The sequence below is a fragment of the Nyctereutes procyonoides genome, unplaced genomic scaffold (assembly GCF_905146905.1).
Source record: "Nyctereutes procyonoides isolate TBG_1078 unplaced genomic scaffold, NYPRO_anot_genome, whole genome shotgun sequence".
NCBI lineage: Eukaryota > Metazoa > Chordata > Mammalia > Carnivora > Canidae > Nyctereutes > Nyctereutes procyonoides.
The window spans coordinates 18,547,047-18,562,442 of NW_026575034.1; the positions used below are offsets into that span (position 1 = coordinate 18,547,047).

Genomic DNA, 15,396 nt, shown 5'->3' on the forward strand with positions numbered 1-15,396 from the left:
TATTTTTAAGTAATCTTTATATCCAGTGTGGGGCTTAAACTCACAACCTCCAGATCAAAGGTTGTGTGCTCTGCTGACTGAGCCAGCCAAGCACCCTGAGGAAGGTTTTTTAATAGTAATTTTGTTAATACTAATTTTTTACAGTGTGGTCAGGGAAGACCTCACTAAGAAGGTGATATCTGACCAAAGTCCAGGGAGAAGGGGGAGCAGGCTCTCTTAGAGGGTGTGCTTGAGTTACAGGTACAGCAGGTATAAAGGTCCTGCACTATACCTTGTGTGTTTGAGGAAGTAACGAGGAGACCATGTGATTGGTGTGGAAAGAGTAAAGGGAAGAGTAGTTGAAATGAGGTCAAAGAAATCATAGGGCCCCAGCTGATGAAGGCCTTTGTGAGTCATTGTAAAGACTATGGCTTTTACTTGGAGTGACTGGGAGTCGTGTCAGGGTTTTTAGCAGAGAAGTGACAAGATCTGCACTGATGCAGTGGTAGCTTATGGAAGGTCTGTTCTGTTAGTTTCTGTTTTCTTAGTGAAACATGAAGCAAAGTCAGCTAGAAGAGTAAGGACAAGGGAAGAGGTTTCACAGTTGAGAGTTGGAGGGAAGCTAACCTGTTGGTTAGAGACCTCAAGTATGTTCCCTCTTGGTTCTGAGTATCCTCTGTTTTTTGTAGATGGCTTCTCATTGGTATCCATGTTCTCATTATAGAGGCGGGGTATTGTCCCTATACCACAGATAGGAGAATGGCGGCATGGAGACTTACCAGTTCCTTTGGCCCTTTCTATTTCCTAGTCCTCTTCTGAGAAAGTTGGCTTGTGGGCAGTGTGGTTTTTTAGAGGATGGGAGGCATCCTGTCATCGGTCAGGTTGAGTTCAGCTAGACTAGAGAGCATGGGAAGGGTGAGAAGAAGGTCAAGATTTAGGATCAGGAAAGGCTTCAGAAAGAAGTTGACATTTGAACTGAATATTTAAGAAAGAATGGGGGAGGAGGACATCAAGATAGAAGGAATTGGTTGAACAAAACCTTGAAGGCATGAACATTCTTGGCATGTGCAGGAAATGGCAACTAGTCTGCTGTGGCTGGCCAGAGGGAAGGCACTGGTGTACAATAGGTCTGTGGCCTTCGAATCAGCATCATGATTACAAGAACCCCAGGCTCTTCTCACCAAAGGGAAAGAGGGCAGTGGTTAGCCCTCAGGGGCAGGACTCTTTGGGGCAAGCCTCTGTTCTACTTTCCTTTTCTCAGTGTTGCCAAGTCATTGGACAGAGCAGGCTCCATAGTCCTGGCAGAGCTAGGTTCAGCTGCTTGCTGAGAGGCCGAGTTTCCAGACCATGTCTGGGTTTTTAAAACTATCTTGGAAGCCACCAGATTTCCTTTGGCTTGGAATTGCCTAACAAGCCCTCACCCCTTTTCAGGCTTTCAGGAAACATTTAAACGCAGCTTCCAACCTCCACAGAATCTGTACTGAAGTAGAGAAGGACCATCTGGCAGGAAAAGGGATTGAAAATGATTGAGGTTGAAAACCCAAACTTATAGGCCTCTTTGAGGAGGAGGGTTGGGAAAAAGGATGTGGGAGTGATAAATGGACAGTGAAGAGATGGAAAGAGCTTGATTTTTTTCCTGATTATTATTTAACAACAACAACAAAAACCTCTATCTTTTCCCATGGCTGGTTGAGGAGGATTTCAGCCTCATAGGGACCTGTTAAAACTGACTTCTCTGCAAAACAAATCTCAGTTCCTCCCCACTTAATCAGGCTCATAATCCCCTGGATGTTTTTGCTTGAAGGGCTTTCTGAGCCTAGAATCTCAAAACCTGGGGCTGGAATAGAGAGGCTCTAAGGTATAAGGTATGTAGAAGTAGTGGCAGAGAAAAAGGGTCTGGCATTTTGGAGGGAAGTATGGGATTGAGTGGAGAAAATCATTCCTGGATCCCTTTCTAAAGCTCCTTTGCCCACCCACCCAACCCCTGAGCCCACTTGGTTCCTTGCCCTCAGAAAGCCTTGCTTTTAGGCACAACAGAGCCAAAGACAGGCTGTGGGCAGAGAACCAGAGAAAAAATGAATCAGGAAAGGAGGGGAGGAAAAGGGGGATGAAGGAGGAGAAGCCAATGTGTGTCAAACTGTCCATGGCAGGCCTCTTCCTCCCACCCTTCTCCTCCCACCCTCAGCCAATGTTGTCCATCTTGGGGCTTTTAGTCTTCTCACAAGCATCCCTATTATCTCCCGGAACGCTGCTGCGGTAACAGGTTCTCTCCCAACACACCCACAAGGAGAGGCAGTTCCTAGGAAACCTGCCCTCCTCTCCTTCCCACCTTACCTGGACTAGTAAAGCAGAGTGCTTGGCAGGGTCTGTATTTCCTCCACTTGGCAACTGGAACCCCAGCAGAATGGGGTTCCTTCCAAATGCTTGCAACTGTTCCTTATCACTCTCAGCATTCAAATGTCTCCTCCTTCAGGGGCAAGGCATATTGTCATGTCCATGGTTAGGTCTGTGAAAAAATATCACACAGATGTTTAGAAATATCCACCTAAACAAGGGAGAATGGTTTTGTTTTGCTCTAGGATAGAAGGTTCATTCTTAGAGGTTGGGCATCCCTCAGAAGGAGCTCCTTTCAAAGCCTGACCTGATGGGTCCCTTCTTGGACCTTAAGGAGAGTATTTGTGGTCAAAGGATTAGATTATAGAGAGAAGGAGTGGGAGACAGTTGCAAGATGAAAGCTGGCCTGAGCACAGGCTAGGAGCCTTTCAGAGGTCTTTCCTCCAGTGGCAGTGAGGAGAATAGATGGGGAGTTTCAAGTGGCTAAGAGGTGTTGCCTTGCCCTAGAATAGGCTCCTCTTCCTGGCACTGCACAGGTCCAGCTGTCCAGAGGCTTCATGTGGATTCTCGTCCACAGCATCCTCTTAACCCTTCCTGCGGGGACTCAGGGCTGCAGCACTCACCTGCTGATGGAGAGTCAGGTCAGAGAGCTGAGTAAAGCTGACCAGCTGCAGGCACTGGATGGGGAGGGACAGCTGCAAACTGGAAAGAGCCTACTGCATCTAAATGGGCCACTTTCACTCAGTCTAGCCAACTGTGGCTGCACAGAAATGCAGACGGTGATGTCAGATTTTCTAATTTTTCAAAAGAAAGGCCAGAATCTGACTTTTTTATTTGTATTTTATTTGTACCCACCCACTTTTTAAAATGTTTGATAACTAATACAAAAATTTTTAAAAATAAAGGGACAGCCAGATGGGACATGTTTTTGCTCTTGCAAACCATCAGTTTATGTCTTCCAGTATGAACTGTTTTTCCCAGGAGTTGAAAGTAAGGAGACAGTGAGGGAAGTAGATGTTAGCTACCAGAGGTGGGTGGCAGAAAGAGCTAGTTTGAGATACAGGAACACTAAGCACACCTGAGAATTGAGGAACTGTTTAGAGGAGACATTGATAATGCTTTCCCTGGACCTCACGCTATACTTGCTCCTTTGTCGTTGAGGGGCAGGGAAGAAGAAGCTGAGGGCTGGGAGGAGGAGGAATGAATGTGAATGAACATCCATCTTTTATTTGCTTACAGCTGGGCAAACTTTAGGAGAAGGGTCAGTAGTGACCCTTTGTACGTTTCCAAGTCCTCAGAAAGCAATAGGACACAAGTTTTCACACTTACAGGTATATAAACTAGCTTAAAATGTTGGGATCCCTGGGTGGCTCAGTGGTTTAGCACCTGCCTTCGGCCCAGGGCGTGATCCTGGAGTCCCGGGATCGAGCCCCATGTCAGGCTTCCCGCATGAAGCCTGCTTCTCCCTCTGCCTGGGTCTCTGCCTCTCTCTTTCTCTCTCTGTCTCATAAATAAATAAAATCTTTTTTAAAAATGCAAATTCCCAGTCCCCACCATTATAGATTCCCATCAGGAGGTGGAGGTGGGGCCTGGGACTCTCTTTTTAACAAGCATCCCATTGATGTGAAGGAGAGGAAGTGGACAGTGGAGTCAGACAGAGCTGAGCCCACATTCCTGCTCCATTCCTTTGCGGGGTGAGTGATCTTGGGCCAGTTATTTAATTTCTCTGAACCTAAATTTCCTGATTGGAAAAATGGGTCTGTATCGTTACTACCTTGTAGAAGAGCTGAATTAGAACATGATTAGAGGCAATAAGGAGTCCTGGCTCCTGCTGGGGCACTGGTGCAGGCTAGCTGGGCTCAAATTCCCGCTGGGCCACTTTCCTCTAGCCAGGTGACTTGGGGCAAGCCATTTAACTGCTCTGTATCTTGGTTTCCTTGGTAACATGTAAATAATAATAGAACCTACTTCTTAGGCTTGTTTCTAGGATTAAATAATTTAATATATGTGAAGTGTTTATAACTTCAGCTATTATATAAAGAATGTGGGAACATGCCTTAATAAATGTACCTTTGCTTTTCCTTAAGTCCTCTTACTGTGGGTGACAAATAGGTTAAGGCTTACTTCAGATGTCACCTCTCTATGAGGCATTCCTGGGGTCCACTTTTTACTTGACTCTTCTCCCTTAATAGTCATATCCTCCAGGGCAAGGACTGTGTCTGTCTGCTTTTATATCCTAGTACCTTGCACAGTGCTTGCATAGAGCAAATGGATTGAATGACAGTAACAGGGAGTCTGAGAATGACTCAAGGCCGGGAATGGAGTGGTTGCTTTCCAGATACCTAGAGAAGGATGATCTGGATGAAAAACTATTTATTAAGCTTCAGTGTGCCAGGCAATCATGTGAGGTAGGTCATGCTATTATTATTGCTCTTAAAGTAAGAAATGAGTCTTTGAAACTCACTTGTGTAGTGTCACTTAACTATCGTTGATAGAGGCAGGGTTGGCATTAGTTATCTGACCCCGAGTCAGGTGTTCTTCCCACAGCACCTCAAGGACCTGGGACTGGTTTCTTTGTTTCAATGTAGAGTTTGTAGAAAAATTCTAGAGATACCTTATTATAGTCCTTTCTCTGGATAGTCCTGACTCTTCAGATAGTTGCCTATTTGTCAGAGGTGGGTTTTTGAGCAACTCGTGATTGGTTGTAGATGCTAATTGAACAATTTCATTTTTTAAACATGCAGTTTCTGCCTGGACTTTGCCATCAATGAGCCTGGGAACTAAACTAGCGAAACAGCCTCTCAACCCAGTGGGTGTTTCTTCCTTTCTGCTCCATACCCAGTGGGTGTTTCCTCTAACTGGAGTATCTTCTCTCCTTGCAGCCAGACTAGCCAAAGGTGTCAGGGTGAAAGCGTAGATGAGAGCCTAGAGTTGCTCTTAGGGCCCTGGAAGAAGCAGTGCTCCCCAGGAAGCCAGCCATGTGGAATGCTCAAGTCTGTGCTTTAGGTGTAAAGGGTTAGCCTGGTCCTTAGTTCCTCAAGCCCCTAGATTATTCCCTGATCTGATAGACCTGGCCTAGAGAGAGCAGATAGGAGGAAGGATGATCAGTTGGCATCTGTGTTCTGACTGAGTGGGCCTGTCTGGGGTTCTCAGCAGTGCCTGCCCAAGATGCCTGAACTCCTAGGCTACTTTTGAGAATAGCAGCTGTGCTCTTACAGACGTGTGATCAAGAGTCTTTGCCATGGGCCTCATAGAAATTTTGATCCACTCTTCTCTTGGTTACTTCTTCACAGGATTTTTCTTCTTGGCCCAAGCAAGTGTCAGAGTCATCTGACATTTTTCCTTCTTACTAAGTTGGCTCTGTTCTCATATTCAACTACATAAAAGCATTTCTGAGCAGCAGGCCCACCCTCCTTAGATCGGAAATTTGGGGAAAGAGAGAATATATTTTTTATCATGTTATTTTAAAATCTTTCAGTTTCTGGTCTTTCCACAAATCTTTTGCCCTTTCCCTGAGGACTTGCCCTGGAGCTGCTAGAGCATGTCTAGTGTTGTTTTGATGGGTTATGATGGTTATTGTGACCATTGTTACCATGGGCACAGTTGAAAGCTAATGCTTAGCCAGTTGATTCCTTGTAGCATTGTTCCCTGAGGACCCTGGGAACTGGCCTGGAAAAACTTCCAGAGGCTGCCTCTTTTCTTCCTTCTTTCGTTGCACATACAGCTATATGCCAAGCACTTAGCTTGGCACTGGGCTGGGGCGAATAAAGAATATCTCATGAGAGCCAGTGTGCACAGATGCTCTGGTGGTAGGATTGACTTCTCCTTCTCATTATCATCATCATCATCATCCTCATCATCATCACTAACATGCTGTATACTTAGGTCTATAAAGATTCCCCCCGCCCCAGTGTGTAGAGAAGGCTTTTCTCTACTTTATGAAGGATAAAAATGAGGCTTAGATCTGGTTTTCTTTTTCCAAAAGCGTCTTGTCATTGAGACCAATCACTTATTTGCACCAAGGTAATAAGTAAGATGGCCTCTAGGATTAAGGTCTTTAGTGGCTGTAAATAAATGTGTAACTTTAACATTCAAATATACTTCATTTTGGTCAGTGTGATGTAAATGCCAATCAGAGTGAGAACTACTGTTCAGCTTCTGTGGAGGGGTGTTAGCCCAGGCCAGAGTGCACATACACGTTGGAAATACGCTTGGTGTATCCATTGTATTCTCTTTAACATCCACTCTCCATGGCACTTAAAAAATGTGTTTCTCATGAATAAACAAATAAAGTCTTTAAAAAATGTTTTTTTGCCCTTAAGTTTTATGTTAACAGCTATATTGAGATAATTCACATACCATAAAATTCACACATTTCAGTTGTTTTTAGTATATTCACAGAGTTGTGCAACCATCACCACTATCGAATTCCAGTACTTTTCTTTCACCCCAAAAAGAAACCCGTATTCACTGTAGCCATTCCCTGTTCTGGCACTCTCAGCCCAGCCTAGGCAACCACTAATTTACTTTCTGTCTCTATAGATTTGCCTGATCTGGACATTTTGTAAAAATGGCGCCAGGGTTCATGCATATTCTAGAATGCATCAGTACTTCTCATTCCTTTTTATGTCAGAATTATAGTCCATTGTGTGGATATACCACATTTTGTTTATGCATCCATCCATTGATGGACATTTAGATTGTTTCTACTTTTTGGCTATCATGAATAATGCTGTTATGAACATCTGTGTACAGGTATTTGTGTGGACAGGATGCTTTTATTTCTCTTGGATATAAACCTAGGAGTGCATCATGCTGTGTCATATGGTAACTCTGTGAACAACTTTTCTGAACTGCCGAACTGTTTTCCAAAATGGCTGCACATTGTACGTTCTCACTAGTGATAAGTGAAGGTTCTAGTTTCTCCACAGCCTCACTAACATTTGTTTTTCTGTGTCTGTTTCGTTACAGCCATCCCTGTGGGTGTGAAGTGTAATAACTTATTGTAGTTTTGATTTCTAATTCCCTGATGACTAGTGATATTGAACATTGTTTCATCAGCTTATTGGCCGATTTTATGTCTCTGGAGAAATGTCTATTCAAATCCTTTGTCTAGTTTTTAATTGGATTATTTGTCTTATTGAAATTGAAAGAATTCTTTATACATTCTGGATACAAGCTCCTTAGCAGATACATGATTTGCAAATAATTTCCTCCCGTTTGTGGGTGTCTTAAATTTCTTGGTGGTTTTTTTATAGCACAAAATTTTTAAATTTTGATATAATACAATTTATTTCTTTTTTCTTGCTGGTCATTTTGTTATATCTAAGAAACCATTGCCTAATCTGGTGTTATAAAGATTTACTCCTGTTTTCTTCTAGTCTTTAATTTGTAATTTTTAACTCTTATATTTAGGTCTGTGATCCATTTTTACTTATTTTTTTGTGTGGTATGAGGTAAGAGTCCTACTTTAGTTTTTGCATATGAATATCCAGTTGTCCCAGCACCATTGATTGAGAAGATTTCTTTCCTATTGAATAGTCTTGGCATCCTTGTTGAAAATCAATTGATCATGAATGTTTAGGTTTATTTCTAGACTATCAATTTTCTTCCCTTGATCTCTATTTCTATTCTTATTACTGTATACACTGTCTTGATTACTGTGACTTTGTAGTATGTTTTGAAATTAGTCTGAGTTCTCTAACTTTATTCTTCTTTTTCAACATTGTTTTGGCTATTCTGGATCCCTCGGACTGCAATGAAATTTTAGGACCACGTTGTCAGTTTCTGCAGTTGATGGATGTTCTGTTCAGTTTTATAAATCAGTTTAGTGGATATTGCCATCTTAACAGTTTTGAATTTTCTGATCCATGAACATGGGATGTCTATTTATGTTTTCTTTAATTTCTTTCAATGATGTTTCGTAGTTTGCAATATACAAGTTTTACACTTTTTTTGTTAAATTTATTCCCAAGTATTTTTCTAAGTATTCTTAAAAATACTAAGGGATTTTTTTTGTTACTATTAATAATGGAATTGTTTTTCTTAATTTCATTTTCAGATTTTTCATTGCCAGTGTTTAGAAGTAAAACTGATTTTTAAAATATTACTCTATCCTGCAAACTTGCCTGACTTTATATATTAGTTTAAGAATTTTTTAGTGGAATCTTTTGGGTTTTCTATATACAAGATCATATCAGTTGCAAATAAGAGATAATTCTATTTCTTAAGTTTTAACCTTTTTTTCCTTTTATTATTTTAACATAAAGTAATGCTCCCTAAAGGATGAATGATAGATTTGCTAACTCTATATGGTACATGAATGGACATTTTTCACTTCATCGGTACTTAAATACCATAATGTATATTAGTTTTATTTTAATGGGTATTAGAAAAAAATATGATAGCTCATAATTTTATGGTATTGGCTCAAATATTACTTTATCAGGATATTCTTCCCTGAACCTTCTATTTCAAATAACAGATCTTCACTCTCCCTCTACCTTGCTTCATTTTCTTCTTCATACCACTTATCATCACCCTATATATTAAACATAAATGTACACTGATGTATCCCACACGTGTGACATGTACAGCCTTGTTGTCTGTTTTTTCTGAGATGTGATCTCTCTGAGGGCAGAGACTTTGTTTCAGTCTTTGTTGGATGGCAGTACCTAGGACATAAGTACTCAGTAAATATTTGTTGAGTGACTAAATGATTAATTGTATAGAACAAGATTAAATCTTTTAAGACAAGCAAGTCAATTTCAAGTTGATTCAAGAAATATACTGAATAAATAGTTGTTCAGGAGGTATGCAAATTGGATGGAATTTGTCAAGGCTCTATGGCATGCTAGAAATTTGGAGAAGAGGTAGAATGGAAATGAGAAGAAATGAGAAGAGGTAGAATGGAAATGGAGTTTTATGATTTTCTGTGAAGTGATAAGTTATCTGTTAGTTCATTGCCTAACCAGGATCAGGGGTCCCTCGAGGCTCTTAAACTATAACACATGGAATTAAATATATGTGGGAAAGTGGTTCCTGCCACCCGCCACAGAAACTCTCTTGGCAGTTTTGGAGGTCATCTGGAAATGTTTGAGGTACTTTTGGCTACCCATGGAAACTTGGCTAATAGGCCTTGTCTTTTTTGTAGGGCTCTGGGTTTGCAGAGAGCAGAAATGACCATGACTGCCAACAAGAATTCCAGCATCACCCACGGAGCTGGAGGCACTAAGGCCCCTCGAGGGACTCTGAGCAGGTGAGTAGGGGGAGCACTGCTGGGGGAATGGGGTTCACTGAAGGATGCCATCAAAGGACAGCCAGATGGCTTGGGTCCAGAATATAAGTGATTATCATCTTGACTCTGATGGTTATCCAGGTAAATGATGTGGTCCCTACTCATGCTATGAGCAGAAGCCATCTCTAATATATATGCCCTTTTTTGCTTCTATAAGTGTCCATAGCAGAGAGCAAAGAGACCCCAAAACAGACTTTGGTTTGTGCTATTGGAGGAGCCTAGAGGTCCAGGAATGAAGCCAGCATTTTCCTGGCTATATCCTTTTCCTAAGATGGGGACAGTTTGGGGCCTGTGCCTGAGCTAGGCTACACTGTAGTGAGGGAGGTTGACCACACTGAGGGTTGGGGTGGGGAGACAGTTATGCATATTAACACAGTTTGCAAGCAGAAGTCTAAATTCTACAAGAATTTAGGCTGGGCTGTAAACAAAGCAGCTTGGGGATTTTCAGTCAGTGTAAGCTATAATCCACTTTCCCGATTTTGTCTTTTTAAAAGTGGAATGTAGAATGATAGAAAAACCACAGATTTTGAAATCATATACAATTGGCTTCAAATCTAAGCCCTAACTACTAACTACCCCCCAAATAGTGAGATCTCAGGGCATTTTCCTATGCCCTCCAAAATCTTGGATACTCCTCTATGAAATAATAATAATAATAGTAAGTATCTCACAGAGTTGCTGTGAGGATTAAATGAAATAATGTATGTCAGTGCCTAGCATAGTGTCTGGCATAAAGCTTCTCAATAAATGTTAGCTCTCTTCTGTGATGAGATAAAAGCTTCCAGAGCCAAAAGATCAATGTACAGCTCTCACCAGGGCTTCTCAAGTTTTGGTCAAGACTGGATGCTGATGTCTTAGAAGCACCTCTGGGCTCTTTTATTAAAGCCTTGTATGTATCTTTTCTAGCCCCTTCTGTTGAATCTAAGGTGGATAAATGTGGCTTTTGGGACCTTAGCCACTAGAATAGATAACTTTGAGAAGGATGCTCAGCTTAGGTTGGGATAGGGCTATTCCTTTCTGGGTATCCGGGCTGTGCAGTGCCAGGCTGAGTCTGTGGGATGTGGCACACTCAGGTCTGTCCAGAGGTGGTAGTAGATGTTTGGTTCATTCAGAGCTGGAATCAACATATGATTGACAGAATGGAGCTCTGCACTGTGCTTCTGAGGAGTGAGTGGTGTGAATGAGGCACACATTCAGGAATCAGGAGGAATTTCCTACACCACACATTCCAGGTTTGGTCCTGGTGGAAATGGTCTGGATGGACTGTGTCAACCAGACAGGTTCTGAAGTGTTAAGTACCTAATATCTTAGAACTTAGGTAGACAAATTGGTTAACTATTCTGGAGCAGCAAGACCAACAGGAACAGTCCCTACTTCCTGCCCTTGGACCTCCTCTGACTTACAGTTTGTTGCATACTTGCTTCCCTGACCTGGGCAAAGCAGAGAATGGCAGGGACCAACAACTTCTTAGGTAAAACAGGTAGAAAACCTGAACTCTCCCAGGGCATGTTGGTGGGCACAGCAGAAACAGATCTAGATCTCAGTCTTTGTCTCCCATTGTCTGCTTCTGGGAACCACTTTGCTGGGCTCTTACCAGTCTGATGGCATGTTTTATTGTGACTTACTTGGCAGATGGAGACTGGGAACTAAGGTTCCCATTTTTTTTTTTTATAAATCTGAGATCACACGAGTAAAATAAGCATTATTTGTGATTGTATAGTTTTATTCTTAATTGTAAAGAAATAGTATATTTAGAACCTGAATTAGAAATTACCATATTAGGGGCGCCTGGGTGGCTCAGTCAGTTGAGTGTCTTGCTTTCGGATCAGGTCATGATCCCAGAGTCCTGCTTTGGGCTCCTTGCTCAGTGGGGAGCCTACTTTTGCCTCTCCCTCTGCTATTCCCCCCGCTTGTACTCTCTCTGTCTCTCTCTCAAATAAATAAAATCTCAAAAAACAACAACAAAAAAGAAATTACCATACCAGCAGCCCTCAACTCTTTTAAATATTCATTCCCCCCGCAATTTCCACTATTTGAGGGGGTAGAGTGAGAGATGCAAGTTTTACATCAAGTCACAAAGCTAAATCAGGTCCACCAATGAGTACCTGTGTTTATTTGGAATATGTACCTATGTGTTTTAAATATTTTTAGAAATTGCTCCTCCTTTAGCTTCCGAGTGATGTTTGTAAATATCTGAGCCTCTGATGTGCATAAAAAAGCATCCTTCCAGCCTCCCCTTTAAGTCTTCACTTCCCTTGCTTTTTGCTATATTTCTGCTTCCCTTCTGTTCTTCTTTCATGGGCTGGAGTCACAGGCCTCCAGGGCTAGCTATACCTTCTCTCAGAGGCTACTGCTGGACTATAGGTGTTATTTTGAAATTGTTATCTAGTGGGTTCACCAGCTGTCTTTACCCCAGCCATGTCTGGAGGCTGTTCTTTGAGCTGAGTAGGGTGGTAAATTAGTTCATTTAGGAAGTCATTGTCAGTGGACCTTGGGGGCTTTCCTCCCAGATGCCAGGCTCTGTGAAAGACAATGGGGGAGAAAGAAGAAATATCCATTCTTTTTCTTCAAGACATTTACAACTTGGATTAATGACCTTGGCACCTGAATCTCTTAGTCAGACCTTTTAGTAGATGTTTGGCAGTGACCTGAGGTTCCCCCCCCCCCTTTTTTTTTTATCATCACTAGCCCAGGGATCTCAGTGGGAAAAGACTCCTTGGTGTGTCAGGGAACTTTGGCTGAGGAGTGCAAGGGTGCTAGGGCCTGGGAAAGCTGAGTGTTTAATTCCTTGGCTGCTTTGGGGCCCCCCATGTCATCCATATAGAGACAGAGGAACCTAGTGATACTGAGGCATTTGTATCTCACTTGGAGGCGAGGAGGTCCTCTGGGGCATGGGAAAGGACAGCTGAGACCCTGTGGAACAGGCAAGATAGGTATTTGCAAGTTTGTGTCCTTAACTTGAATGAGACTTCACCTGAGCCAGTATGGGTTAAAGATCCTGGATTCCTTTTTTTTTTTTTTTTTTTTTGGTTCTTATGGCTATTTTGCTAATTTATTTCCTTATTTTTCCTCTGTAACCCAGTCTTGATTGGCAGGATATGTAGAAGGAGGAAATCTAAGCCTTTTCATTTAACCACCAAATGAATTTTATTCTTTGCTAGGTTTTGGTCTTTTGGAACAGGTTTCCCTTTCTCTCTATTGTTGAGGCAAAATGGGCACGTTGCTTCACCCTCAGCTGCCAGAGGTACCCTCCCTGAATATTGTTCCCACTCCAGCTCAGAAGATTTGGCTGCATCCAATTCTGGGGGTGGGAGGTGGAATTCTCAAAGCTCCCCTGGATTTCAGAGGCCGGGCTTTATGATGTTGTTGTTGATGACCCGGGGTGAGACTAGAAGCAGTGTGGTGACTTGCAAACAAGGAAGTGTTATGTTTAAAGCTAATTCAGCCACCTAAATGGGGCAAACTTTGCTGCTTCTTGCTCTCAGGAGATTAAACTTGTGCTGTGAGGCCTGACAGGCAGCAGGGCCTGTTCTCAGAAGACTCGTCATGCCTGCTGATTTCCTTGACAGCTTCTTCACTGTGAATCTCCAGCACTTGGGTCATTGCCCCATGGAAATACAGGCTATCAGTATCATGTTTGGGAAGCTTGCCTCTGGATGTAGGTGTGAGAATGTTTTCTTGGGTGCCTATAAAATGTAGACTTCTTAGGGTCACAGACTTGGACTTCTTTCCATCTCTCTTGAGCCTGGAATAATGCTTGGTATGTGGAAGATGATAACTATTTATTGGCCTTTTGATTAGATGTCTAGGAGATGAGTCTCTTCTAACATAGGCTGCTGTGCTAGTTGAGTCCTTGTAGTACCATTCTAATAGGTCTTACCAACTTTGGGCTCCCTTTCCATTCAGTTCCCAAACTCTTAGAAGGGCAGAATTGAAAGGAATCTGAGAACTCATTCAGTCTAACCCACTTGTTTTGGGAAGTTGAGATGTAGAAAAAGAAGAGGTGCCCTTCCAAAATACAAAGCTAATGGGAGAAAGAACTTAAGCCTAGCTCTCTTGATCCTTCTGTCGTTTTATTGTACCACTACATTCACCTCCCTCTAAACATTCCTGGGATCTTCTTTCTCAGAAACTATTGTCAAGTGTGATATGGTCAAATTTGGCCTGGCTTGTAAGGCTTTTATAAAAGCTGTGGTCTTTCTTTCTACTCTTAACCCTTCACTGTTGTCTAATTCAAACCTAACATTTCTGCCAGTCTAGGTGCAAATATTACTTCTTTCCCAGTGCTTTTGTTAACCACCCAGTTAAGAAGGATTTCCCTCCTCTCTATATTCACTCTTAGAACCTTTGGTTTGGAGCCTCCAAGTGGCACTTACCATATAGTACCTCATAAGGGGATTTTTGTGGGGGTCTTATTTCCCCTACTCAGTTGGAACTCAATGGAGGCCCAGCACATACTCTTTTGGGATGTAAGAGTTGGAGGGGTCTTGGGATTCTTTTGGCTCAGTTACTTGTTGCATAGGAGGAAGCTAATACCCATGTAGCTAATTGACAGTGGAACCATAATTTCAACTCACATTTGCAGATTTCTGTGCAGAGGAAGGCATTGGTTTGTAATATGGTGAAATCCAGAGAGGTCTTGGGGTCGCATTGCTAAAGTGGGCACAGATCTGGACCCTTTGCCCTAGATTTCAGGAGGAGGATAAGAGCTAGCAAATAGGGAAAAGCTCCTGGGAGTGGTGGCTGTGGGTAAAAGATAGTGGTGCAAAGCCTGCCCTTGTGTGGCAGGCCACCTCTCAGGGGGACCTGTGGCTTTAGCCCCCTGTTACCTGAGATTCTTCCTGGAGTCCAACCATAATGTCAGTAGTATATGGTTATTTATTGCTGCATAACAAACAGCCTTAAAGTTAGTGGCTTAAAACATTAATAGTCATTTATTTTGCTCACAAATTGCAATTTGGCTAGGGTTCATCAGGGAAAGCTTGTCTCTATTCCTTGAAGCCTTGGTGACTCATCTGAAGACTTGTTCACTTACATGTCTGACTGTTAATGCTGGCAGTCAGCTGGAACCTCAGCTGGAAAACACCTACATGTGGCCTCTGTGTTTGGTTGCACGCTTTTACAGCGTGATGTCTGGATTCCAAGAGTGAGTACCTCAAGAGAACTAGGCAGGAATGCATGACATTTTAATACCTAGCCTCAGAAGTTGCATGGTGCTATTCTGTTTTACTCTGTTGATGAAGGTGATAAAAGAGCTCTGCACCTAGTTCCAACTTGGTAGTGTGTGTGAGGGTGCTCCCCTGCACCACTAGGCAGTTCTCTGACCAAAGCTCGGTTCCCCACAATTCAACTTGAGTCTGAGACTATCTACCAGAGATAGCATCAGATCCCACAGGTTAAGGATCTCTCAGTCCTACAGACTGCCCTTTGCCTCAGATGCTAATCTCAAGCCCAGGTTGTTACCTGTGTTTCTGACAGACTGGCTAAACATCAGAAATTCCCACGAACCCCTCCTTGGTTTCATGAATTTACTAGAGTGGCTCACAGAACTCAGGAAACCCATTTACTCATGAGAATATCAGTTTATTACAAAAGATATTAACGGATACAAATCAATAGCCAGATGAAGAGATACATAGGGTGAGGTCTCAAACAAAGGCTGTTCTGTCCCTGGGAGCTTGGGCCTGGCATAGTGGCATGTAGAAGTATTCTGATTCATCAATCTGAAACCTCTCTAACCCCTGCCCTTTTGGGTTTTCATGGAGGCTTCAGTTACATAGTCATGA

The 15,396-nt window shown here is 42.5% G+C and overlaps 1 protein-coding gene across 3 annotated transcripts in view; it reads left to right on the forward strand.

Moving 5' to 3' along the window:
• The window catches only part of DENND2B (DENN domain containing 2B), a 148,434-nt gene that overhangs the window by 85,428 nt on the left and 47,610 nt on the right, over positions 1–15,396 (forward strand). For all 3 annotated transcript variants that reach the window (XM_055317683.1, XM_055317682.1, XM_055317684.1), the window contains one exon: positions 9,467–9,571. In XM_055317683.1, coding sequence (XP_055173658.1) covers positions 9,492–9,571 — 80 coding nt within the window. In that variant the 5' untranslated portion in view covers positions 9,467–9,491. The remainder of the gene's footprint in view (positions 1–9,466; positions 9,572–15,396) is intronic.